This window comes from Trachinotus anak, unplaced genomic scaffold (genome assembly GCF_046630095.1).
Source record: "Trachinotus anak isolate AG129_WGS33_773 ecotype Australia unplaced genomic scaffold, CSIRO_AGI_Tana_v1 ptg000026l, whole genome shotgun sequence".
Taxonomy (NCBI): domain Eukaryota; kingdom Metazoa; phylum Chordata; class Actinopteri; order Carangiformes; family Carangidae; genus Trachinotus; species Trachinotus anak.
This window is the reverse complement of record NW_027273877.1, coordinates 2663103-2674480: the sequence shown is the minus strand read 5'-3', so window position 1 is coordinate 2674480 and position 11378 is coordinate 2663103. Positions and strand designations below refer to the sequence as shown.

The 11378-nt window shown below is 41.3% G+C and overlaps 2 protein-coding genes across 2 annotated transcripts; one reads left to right on the top strand and one right to left on the bottom strand.

Moving 5' to 3' along the window:
* Positions 1 to 1325: 1325 nt before the first annotated feature.
* Positions 1326 to 4097, top strand: LOC139609849 (putative methyltransferase DDB_G0268948). The gene is made up of 6 exons (XM_071464848.1): positions 1326 to 1485; positions 1687 to 1847; positions 2241 to 2454; positions 2871 to 2974; positions 3045 to 3182; positions 3747 to 4097. The coding sequence occupies exons 1-6, from the start codon at positions 1378 to 1380 to the stop codon at positions 3832 to 3834; spliced, it is 813 nt and encodes a 270-aa protein (XP_071320949.1). The 5' UTR covers positions 1326 to 1377; the 3' UTR covers positions 3835 to 4097.
* A 700-nt stretch (positions 4098 to 4797) lies between these two features.
* LOC139609850 (receptor activity-modifying protein 1-like) lies at positions 4798 to 10912 on the bottom strand. The gene is made up of 3 exons (XM_071464849.1): positions 10648 to 10912; positions 8465 to 8603; positions 4798 to 5255 (listed from the first exon to the last, which is right to left on the bottom strand). The coding sequence occupies exons 1-3, from the start codon at positions 10700 to 10702 to the stop codon at positions 5000 to 5002; spliced, it is 450 nt and encodes a 149-aa protein (XP_071320950.1). The 5' UTR covers positions 10703 to 10912; the 3' UTR covers positions 4798 to 4999.
* Positions 10913 to 11378: the final 466 nt, after the last annotated feature.

Sequence of the window (11378 nt, the reverse complement as noted above, 5' to 3'; positions counted from 1 at the left end):
TCGTCACAGTCGATGGAAGCACTCCCATAGCTCTTTTTTACTGTGTCGGGAATGCCTGCAGATATTAAAGCAATACATGAGGCTGCTTGTCTGAGTCCATTGACTTTGTGTTTTTAATGGTTTTTGTGTGTGTGTCTGGGTGTGTGTGTGTGTGTGTGGTAAGTGTGAGGACACTGTAATAAGACTTGGTGGTAAAGACTTGGTGATAAATTGGTTATGTGTGAGTAAACACATGTACATGGATGACAACATTGTCCTCCAAAGTGTGTTCATCATGCTCCAGCTGCACACACACGCACACACGCACACACACACACACACAGAGCAGTGGACAGTTGTGGGGCAGCTGACAGGTTTGATCAAAGCTGATTGATTGGATGACACAAGGCAGGGCAGCACATAGCAACATGGTGGGGTTAAGGGTTGGGGCTCTTGTGGTATCTGAGGACACCTTGCACCCCCCCCCCCCCCCCCCCCCCTTTTGTTAACACAGCCTTATTGCAAACCATATCTGACAATGGATATTGATCAGGTGAACAGAGGGGGTCGATGCTTGTTGATTGAGCAGAAAGTACAGGGCTAAGACTGCCCATCAAAGCTGGATTCCAACTGAAATAAATATACTCTCAACCAGAGTTCTGGTTTGTAAGAATTAACACCATATTTGTGTATAAAATATATTTAATTAGACTTGTGCTTTTCTCCACACATTTTCTTTTATCTTGATATTCATGCGAAAATTGTAAAAAAAAAAAAACAAAAACAAAAAAAAACAAACAAAAAGAAAAAAAAATGCAATGGCAGATTAACTAAAGGAATTAATTGATGATCTCAGTGCAAATATCTATTCATGAGGAATTATGCGATTTCCAAGCGATTTCCCAATCACAGCACCAAGCGTCATACACTGCATGTGCATTTACTGCCATCTGCTGCTATTTGCAAGCAAGTGCATGTGTCCCGGAAAAAAACCCATTTCTTTTTGTTAATGCTGGGAAATAACATTCAAAGGCCTTCCATAGCTGCAGCATATTATGTGCTACTTCTGGATATTTATTTTTTATGACATGACATGCGCCACTTTTAGGCCATTTAAAGCAACATTAAGTTTAAGTGGGGCAAAGTACTTAAACTATAAAAACAAATGTATCACATCATGTATCACAAATTGAAGATGCAGTAGTTTAATGTGAAATCCACTGATGCATTTAATTGTATGTAGAAATAATTTTTTTTTTTGGCAGCAGTGCAGGGAGGGAAGGGCCATTTTAGTTCTGGCAGTTAATGTGCAACTTGGTGGTTAAATAAAGAGAAGGTCACAGTGCGGAGTCATAGTATTTGGTCAGATCGGCGCTTTGCAAGCACAAGTGCAGAAACATGGCTGTGCGGCTCTTTGAGGGTAAACAGCATGCAGCCGCTTACCTGCAGTACAGAGTAGCACCGCATGAACTGATCAACAGGATCATGAGCTTCATGGAGAAAAAGGTACATGTGTATATTCATGTTTTTAGCACCTCACCAGGCTACATGCTTACTTGTGTTTTTGCGCTGGTGCTGCAGCCTTCATAATAGCTATTTTAAAAACTCTTGCATTTAGTTTTAATGTTTTTTTTTTCTTTCTTTTGTGGTCATATTTTTCAGCATTAACTATAAACCATCTCAACCCTGAAACTGAATTCCTTTTAGACAGAAAAACAATTCACCCTTGCAGTGGATGTGGGCTGTGGTTCGGGGCAAGGGACGATCCTACTGGCTCCATACTTTACTAAAGTGGTCGGAACAGACGTCAGTCCTGCCCAGCTGGAGATGGCACTGGCCAATAGCAACCCTCCAAATGTCTCGTACAGGTGAGGTGGATTGAAGGTGTGCAGAGATGGACTTTGGTGAAACCAGAGTTGTAATCAGCCCTTTTTTTTTTTTTTTTGTTGTATTTTAATGAACGGATGTTGCTCTGAAAATGATTTATTTCATGGGGGAAAACATGGGGGACACATGGCTGCTGAGGCTCAAAGTTCATTCTCAGCCTTGGAAACAATCTCATATCTCTTTCATAAGCTTATCTTTATTACTTTTATTGATTTAAATGATCAACATCCAGAGGATTATTATATAGTGGTATTCAGAAGTTAACCTTCATTTATCTACACTTTGCTTCACACAAATATTGTACAGAGTATCTCCAGTGTGATTAACCTTCAGTTTTCTCCCTACTCCACATCTACAACTTAATCCTAAACCAGACAGTGTCCAGCAGAGGAGCTACCCTTTGCATCTGGAGAGGTGGACCTCGTGACGGCCATGACGGCGGCTCACTGGTTCGACTGCCAGCGGTTCCTCCAGGAGGCTGACCGGGTGCTGAGGCCTGGAGGCTGCCTGGCCCTCGTGAGCTACACCATGGACATGGAGCTGGAGTACGGGGACATCTCCGACAAACTGAATGACATCTGTAAAGAGGTCTAAATCTGAAAACCTACGTCCTGCAATTCCTTTATTGCATAGATTTTGAAATATGTGGGTATTTACCTGGAAGAGAAATATGGTATTGGTTGCATTATTATGGGAAATGTAGGACTGGATCCAACGTTTTTGGAGCTTGACCCATACTTGGAAGAACTTTCTGCTGAAACAGATTAGATCACTTTTAAATGTGATTTTTGCTTATGTCAAATTCCTTTTGATGCTGAAGAGAGAATGAACTCCAGCACACTGGCTGTCAGTCTGCACGCCAATGGTAAATTAATGGTTAAGTGTAGGTTCAAAAGGTTTATTATTCATCTTACAGAAAAAAGCGAGGGGAAGTCTGAGAAGTAAGCAGTAAATTGTTTATAACTGAAGCAGTAACTTTTTCTGTCTTTTTTTTCCCCCGTTAGTTTTACGCTGCCCTGCTTCCTTTCCGAAATCCTTATCTAGGATCCAGCTCTGTGAAGATCTACTTAGACATGTTTGCCTCCTGCCCCTACCCAGACAAAGAGTGGTGAGTGTTGAGTGACACATTGCACAGCTCAAGAAATATTCCTTTGTTATATAACTTTTTCGGTGTCCAGGAACGAGTGTCTGCATGTAAAAAGAACCTTACCGCTGAGTGGATATATTGGGATGGTGGAGACCTTCTCCAGCTACCAGCTCCTGCAACAAAAGGATCCTGCTGAGGCTGAGCGTCTCTCTAATGACATCAGGAACAAGTGAGATATTAACCTCCAGCTCATCCATGAGACTAATCGTTAACTTCTGGCCCTGAGCTCTCACCTCTATTCATCTGGCGCTGAACGTTGATCTCCTAATCCCCCCCCCCGAAATTCATTTATCATTATCAAAAAACTGCTGAAATTCGTGTCTGAATGCTTCCACAGTCTTGGGCATTAATCAGAAAAGCCAAACACTGCTTGACTAAGCTTAACTGTTGGCTTTTACTGCTTTGATAATATAGCCGCCATTAATTCCCCTGCTGATGACAGGACAGAACAGCCCAGCAAGCGAAATATATGGAGAGGAAGTGCTGAGCCGTAACTCTTACATGGATGAAAAAAAAGTATGACATTGTGTTTAATTATGATCACAGTTTGGGGAGATTTACACACAGTTCTGCTCTCTGGAAAGAGTTTGACCTGTGTCTTGTCTACAGAGAGGACAGAGAGTCATTTGCTACTTTATATCTCCCCAACTATTTAGTTTTAATCTTAATTTAGCCATTAGTCCATCCGTTCATTCATTTTGCATCCTGCATCTCCTCTTGTCTTCCATCCCAGGTTGCTGTCTACCATGAAGGTGTCATCTGCAGACACAGAGGTTACACTGATTGTGAAGTATTTCTACTGGTCAGCATGCAAACCCTGAATCCTGCACAGGTCGACAAGCAGCTAATATTTTTCAAGAGCCCGAAAACCTGAATTGATCCAGTGAGCCATAGGTGGAAAATAATTCTTGTTGCAGAAATCTCCCCATGTTGCAAACGACTGCTGCAGGTTTCCTAAGCTTCATCAGAGCCAGACACAGACCTGTAGATGCAGGTGTATAAAGAGCTTCTGCTGCTACTCCTCTTATATTATGAAACACAAATCCACATCCTTTATTTTTAAATAAAGACATTTGAATTTCAACTTTTTTGCCAATAATTATGCCACGAAACAGCTGTTAAGTTAACCCCAGGCTTATGTGCATGTGGAGCTCTCCAGAGCGAACACTAGATGGAGCCCTGTCATACAGTGACGGATGAGCATCCACACTGAGCCCCATCTACAGTATTAAAAGCTATTATTTCTTTAAAAAAAATAACTTCCTATTTCATGAACAGGGTCATGGAAAGCCATCAGTCTCCCACTTTAACCTCTTATATCATCAATTAACACAGATAAACCTTGTGTATTTGAACTTAATTCAACTGCTAATTACATTAAATATGGTTGTCATTTGGTTTGTTTAAAAAAAAATAATTATACAGCTCTGAAGTGCTTTAGAAGCTGCAGATGAGATGCATCGTGCTTGTTTTTCAGTACATTCAGCGATTCGACTCTGTTACACAATAAAGGACTCGGGGCTCTTTTCTCTATTTCTAGCTCTCCCTTCCCCTATTTCCTCACTTCTAATTTATAACAATCATTTATCCAAGTCATCGCTGTCTCCCTCAGTGTCTCTTGTTATTTATGTGTTCACAGATTGTTTTGGGCCATGAGAACAGATGGTAATTAACATGCATGGCCTCCAAATCCCCTGAATCTCAAAGAACTTTATTACTTTCCCCTGCCAAACTTTGACTCTCAAATTGATGATGTTATTGCTAAAAATGACGACACAGATAAATTATATTTTCATACCAAACGGAGCATTTATTATATATTATCGTTTTAAGGTCAAACAGTTTTTTCACGAGGTATGCACATCTTAAATACACTCAAATTCATATTAACATTAGGAATAACACAATTTCAAGACAGTGAGTACAACCACACACATAACACAGAGAGTCCATTTGTATCTCTAACCATCCAGCACCCAATAGTCCCTATAAAACCCCCTCTGTGCGTTTGCTCCTCCACACCACTACAGCAGTCATGAGCAGGGTGACCAGCACTGGCACTGTGATGAACGGGGCGAGGATGCTGATAGGTGGGTCGTGGAGGAGCCGGCCGGTCAGGGCGCAGTCGTGGAAGTAGATCCGATGAATGTGCATGAAGACGCGGTCGACTATCTGGTTGGGCCAGAAGCAGTCCATCCTCAGGGCCACTTGGAAGGTGCAGTTTGTAAGTCCCTCATAAATCCTGCAGAGGGGGACAGAGGGAAAACGTTTCCAACTCAAAGGTGAAAAGAGAAGAAAAAGCAGTTGCCTAGACAAACACCAAGTAGCATGAAGTTTATTAACTTATAGTGATCATTTCCTTCGTCCTCAGAAATTTCAAAACACCTTCTTCAGATAGAAATTGTCTCTTTAAAACCATCTTTCAGAGTTGGACCAGAGGAGGGGATTCCTCCTGGTGGAAGAAAAAAAAAGCCAGGGTAGTGTCTAGAATTACCAGTGGGCTTAACACAGCTAAATATAACTGCTTGGTGGGAGAGGGCAGGAGAAATGGAGATGCATACCAACACGGCAGCACCCTCCCTACAGCACTGCACCATTCCAGGAGAGATTCTGTTTCCAGATGGCCGCTGTGTTTGACGGCATAGCTGGAGGCTGAGTGGCCAAGTGGTCAGGAAGCTGAGTCTCTTCAAGCAACTTTAACACTCTTCATAAATGGCATTTCCTGTGGGAGCTTACTTACTCCACACATGTATGAATTTGCACCATAGATGCAATTTGTTTTAATTTTTTAAAATTATTTTATCTTTATATTTTTGATTTTATTTGCTTTTAAGATACTATAGATAAAGATTTATTATTTATTAAAGTTAATATCATTATAAATAAGCTGTATAGATAAAGTTTCTATTGTAGTTTACATAAATGTGTGTGTGAGATAAAGAGTGATGCTTATGCCTGTGCTTCAGATTAGTATTCACTTTGGGTAAAGGTTAAAGGTTATGGATTAGGAGGTTCTCACAAGTATGTTAACACAAATATACAATATGTGTTGAGCTGCCAGTCATTGAAAGCGTTTTGATCACTGTGATCAATACAGTGTTTGAAGGATCAAGTTCTTCTCTAAAATGTTATTTGTTTCTGAAGTTTAAAAAGTAACAAGAAAGTCTGAAGAAGGGAAATCAGCTTGTGTGTGAGCGAGGCTGCACAAACACACACATGCACTCCCAATTAACAGTTCTGGGTACTAATACAATACATGAGACCAGCTCTTGCTAATCTGATTGCAAAAAATACATTTTGGTGAGAAAATCTCAAGTGTTAATTTGAAAAAAAAAAATCATGTTATTAATTTACAAAATCCTTCAAAAGAGGATAATTTGCATTATTGTAGCCTCAGAGCTGTCAGTCAAATGGTGTGGAGACTGACAAGACGTTTGTGGATGTTTACTTATATGTAGATAAGACATAATGAAGAATTCTCTGAGACAAGATAAATGGGACTTGGGCTCATCTATAGACTATAGACTATGACTGAGATACACTGTGGTATATTCTATAGAAATATAAGAACTAATAAACTGTTCCGTGTGTGCAGTAAAGCTGAAAATCTGAGCTGTATGTTTGAATGTTGTTATAAAACTGTAAGTATCTTTGTGATGTTTCTCTTCAAAGAAATGCATCGATGGACGTTGATAACAGCATCAAACATGGCTGCTTATAGCTTTGTGATGCAACTGCAAACCCTCTATGTGCCTGTATGATTTTTTTATGATTTAACTGCACACACACACACACACACATACAGTCATATGCTGGACCAAGAGAGGATGGTGTGCCAGGAGGGAAATCACACAGTTTTGACAGTAGCCTCTCCTGTGGGCCTCCCAGCTCCTGTCTGACTCATCCTCCGACTGCTGGTGTCTGGAAGTAAAGCACTGCTCCGAGACACTGTCTGACACACACACACACACACACACACAGAATACAGTGTCCAACAGCTACAGCGAATGGCCGTGACTAAGTGATGGGGTGAGTGGAAACACAGACTGGAGTTGGTGATGGCCAGAAGGCAAACAGTTTCGACGGCAGGATGGAGATGTCTTTTCTAAGAGTGAGCTCAACTCAGAGCAGCATATTGTGAGCAGCATAAGTCAAGGCAAACATGTCCTATAGAGAGAATGGGGGGAATAATATAATAATATATGTATAGTATGCACTCAATGCACTTAATCACACACATCAGTCCATTAATGGTATATTATACTGTATACCATTCTGTCATTTAACTCATTAAATTAAAATGTTTCTATGTAAAATAGGTGGGTAATAACACTCTTATTGGTTTCCTTTACCAGTATCTTGATGCAATATTGTTGTGCAGTGCAAAACAGGTGTCAGGACTGTGTGACATTGATGTATTGGGTGGTTGTGGTGGTAAAATTAAATGTTTTCCCTTGGTGTAGGTGGATGAGTGAGTACGGAGGCATGTGGCTAGAACAGTCATCTGTATGCTTCTAATAAAGCTCGAACAAAAATATCAGTCTGTCAGTGCACCTGGGGAGGTATTGATGTTCACTTAGAGCTTAGAGGTGTGTGCGATTGATGAAACGCCTACAGGTACACAGTCTGACTGGGAATCAGGTGGAGCATATAGACGGAGCACTCAAGTCAAGCCTGCATTAGGTGATTGACATCAGCTGTTTCATCCAAGGCTTCACAATCCCCGGCGCGTTTCTCAGCTGCGCGGCTACCAGCTGACTACAGCGTCCAATCACATTCATGCAGGTGCACGGTGCACAAACCCACCTCCTCCTCATGTGGTAAGTTTGTGGTTAAGATTTAATGATCACAGCAGCTTTAATGATCACCCCCTCATTTCCTTTTCTATCCTTTGGTTGATTCTCATGATTCTCTCCTGTTAGTAACAAGTGGCAAACCCATCGTGACGTAACCCACTGGTTTGTGAACTGCTGTTTTGAAGTCTTGAGTTTGTAAATTTGGCTGTCGCTGGCTTTTTTGAAAGCAGAAGAAACCATATTTGGATGAGAAGGTGGAGCTGAGGAGGAGTGAGGGGTGGATGTGACCTGCTCCGTACTCTGTCCTGATTTTCAGGCAGACTGCTGTAGCTATGTCCCAATTTTTTTCTATTTTCCTCTAAATGGGACCAAGACTTGAAACTAGTGATTGAGACCATAAACTCATTAGGAAAATATTTACTGAGGTAATAAATCAAGTGAGAAGTAGGGTTGTTTTCCCATAGGCTTCAATACAATTGGACTTCTTTTTGCAACCAGTGGAGTCACCGCCTTATGTTCATTAGATGCAGGTTCCACATCAGCTTCACTTTTCAGACTTTGAGTCTACATCCATTTTTATATACAGTCTATGGTTAGTAACCTGTTTTTTATGGCTTCACCGCCTCTATTCGCACATCTCAGTCAGTGAACTCACTCCATCGTGTCGGGCCAGCTGCACCACAGATCTCGGTCCAGCCCTCCCATGTCAAATTTGAACTTAGCTAAGCAGAGATCATTGATGACTCTTTCGTAGAGACCAGTGTTGCAGCCGGACACTGAAGGAAGGACTTGAGCTGGAGAGCAGAAGAAAGAAAGGAAACGGTGCATTAATTGAGATAAAAATATGACAGCGAAAATAAACGGATTTGGGTGATGATTCTATTCTGGTGAGTGACGAGCAAAACTTTGCATCATTGTAAAGATACAAAAGATTTTATGAAGCATTACAGAGGTTATCTGCTGGGTTTAATTCTAGATAATTAGGCACATGTTTGTTCAACAAACAAGGTCATGTCTTGGCAATGGTTATTCCTATTGGACCATTTCTTCCCTATTATGCTGTTAGTTTCGCTAAGAAAAGATTTTAATTTGCAGTCGGAGTCCCAATCCCATTTGTTTACATCAGAGATGTGTGTAAACAGCCTCTTAACGTGGAGGCAGACCACAGCTGTCCCGCAGGACTGGGAGCTGAATGTAACACCACTGAGCAGTACAGTAGGAGAGGGAGCTTAAGCTGGCGGGAAAGGCCTGTGTGAGAAACAAACAGGTTGTTGTTACCATCGAGAAAAACGGTGAAGCCCAGTCTGCGCCGGCCTGATAAGGGCCAACTGTGTGCCCATTATGTTTGCTCTGTCTCAGCTGGGTTTTGGGCCCTAAAACGCTCAAAGGAAGACTGAATGTGTTGACATGGGGGGAGGGGGGTTTCAAAAGAGATGCTACCAAAAGAAGAATGTAAGAAATGGATGGGCCCTACTGGCGGTGTCCTTCAGTTTGTTTATCACCCACAGAGTCGACGGGATGTTATGTTTCACCTGTCCGTTTGCTGGCAACAGCTGGTGGGAAAATCTGACATTCAAGCATTCAGAGTTACTCCCAACTTGGCTGCTGACCAGCGATGCATTCACAGTCCACTTTCCAGGAAAATCAGAGCAAACCACGACAGACGCCGCAGCGCCGTTACAGCTGGAGGGTTGCACTCCACTGACTCACTGCCTTCGGGTTTATCCCATGTTTTTTAGGGAGAGGAAACGCCCATCAGTCTAGCAGGAGTCATGAATTCTGTGTGCCATCCCAGGACTCAATATTTATGGAATTTTAAAAACTGATGCTCATGAATATGAGATGATCCATTTAGCTCAAATGTCACTCGTGTTCAGCCTGCTGTGGCGCTGCTCAGCGTGAGAGCCCACTCTTCACTTCCTCCCGTTCGTCTGGGAGTGAAAGGAGCTCATCAAAAAGCCCATCGAGAAGGGAGAGTGCTGAAAGTGTTCTCTCATGTAAGATTTCTGTCTCATTACTGCCCTTTTTATACCACCTGTCCTCATGTTGTCCTCACTTAGAAACCTGAAACACGAGTTGGGAATCAGGAAACTCTGAGCAATGATGACATAAACATGTTTATGTACATGTTTTAATCTTATTTTGGAAGCAGCATTTAAACCTGATGAACTTCCACTCACTGTGTAGTGCATGTCACCTTATCATGACTGTGCTCTATTTCAGGCTACTTCAGACTTTCACTTTTCTTATTCCATTCATCTATATAGAAACAAATCAATAATATTTTACATACAACCATATGATTATTATCATTAAAATAAGATGCATTGTTATAAACGAAACCATCTGACACTGTATAAAATAATATAATCAGCTTCACCTCCATAACAACAAATGCATAACAAGGGGCATTTTACACTCTAAGACCTTTTGTTATGATACTTTATGTAGATTTTGCTCAAAATACTCGAGTAAAAGTTGATGCATAACCTTTAATTGTATTTTTGCAGTGTTACATTGCTAGTTAGGATCTGAATATTCTCTACACTCCTGACTACAGATGAAAATTTTAAAGGTACAATGTGTAGTGAAAAGTGTATATGTTTTTTTTTGGTAATAGAACCGTAACCATAACCATAACTATAACAAAACAAAGAGAAAGCAGTATCAGAAATGGGATTACTGTGAAATCAAATCATGTCTGAAATGTATGTTACTGCTTGTTTTAAGCTATATGGGAACTTGTTCTTTATAAAACACTTAAATTTCCCAAAAAATATCTAAATAAAACCTTCAAAAACCTTAAACCTCAAGCATTTCACTGCCACAAACACTCACCTGCCATCAACAACACAAGCCCTGCTTTCAGGAGCGACGCACTCTCCAGAGCCATGTTGAATACCAACGCCAAGACACGCTCTGCTCACTCCCTGGAGATCAACTGCCCATATCTCATTCTTCCCCCACTCTTCAAGCCAAAGCCACTGATTCAGGAGATACACCGCAACGTCACAAACAAATTAACCGCAGATCACGGTGTGCGGGCAACGAGAAGGCGCCAACTGACTGTGTGTAAAAAGCCCCTTGACCTTCCACAGTGGCAGCCTCCTTCCCCCTTAGTGGCCCTAATCATAGAAGCCCAGCCTGTCATCTGATCCCCTTGTCCTGCAGCCTCCAGCGTGGAGCTGCTCACTGGGGACAAAACAAAGTCAAACACCAAAATTAGTGCAGTCATAATGACCCCAGGGAATCACTGCAAGAACAAAAAAGCATATTATGATATGTAATTTATAGGCATGTTATATAAATCTCAAAACATATGGGAATAGTAATTTGCTGGCATGGTGCTTGTTCAAAAAACTTTTTTGTTGTGTGGAAAAAAGTGTCCACTCCACTCATGTGATACAGTTATTTTGTGTACTGAGATAAAGGTTTTGTGTGCAGGCTGTTTCGAATAAACTTTTTAGTTGAATGAGCAACTGGGATTTACAGTGTATCCCTGAGAAATGATCTACAAGATTAAAAGTCTGCAGGAAACTTTGATATTCAAACACTAAGTCCCTGTAGAA

Coding starts and splice junctions, on each gene's coding strand:
- LOC139609849 (XM_071464848.1), top strand. CDS start 1,378: ATGGCTGTGCGGCTCTTTGAGGGTAAACAGCATGCAGCCGCTTACCTG. Junction 1,486..1,686: donor TGAGCTTCATGGAGAAAAAG/GTACATGTGTAT, acceptor AATTCCTTTTAG/ACAGAAAAACAATTCACCCT. Junction 2,975..3,044: donor CCCTACCCAGACAAAGAGTG/GTGAGTGTTGAG, acceptor TTCGGTGTCCAG/GAACGAGTGTCTGCATGTAA.
- LOC139609850 (XM_071464849.1), bottom strand. CDS start 10,702: ATGGCTCTGGAGAGTGCGTCGCTCCTGAAAGCAGGGCTTGTGTTGTTG. Junction 8,604..10,647: donor GCTTGTGTTGTTGATGGCAG/GTGAGTGTTTGT, acceptor TCTGCTCTCCAG/CTCAAGTCCTTCCTTCAGTG. Junction 5,256..8,464: donor AGCTGGCCCGACACGATGGA/GTGAGTTCACTG, acceptor CCCCCTCTGCAG/GATTTATGAGGGACTTACAA.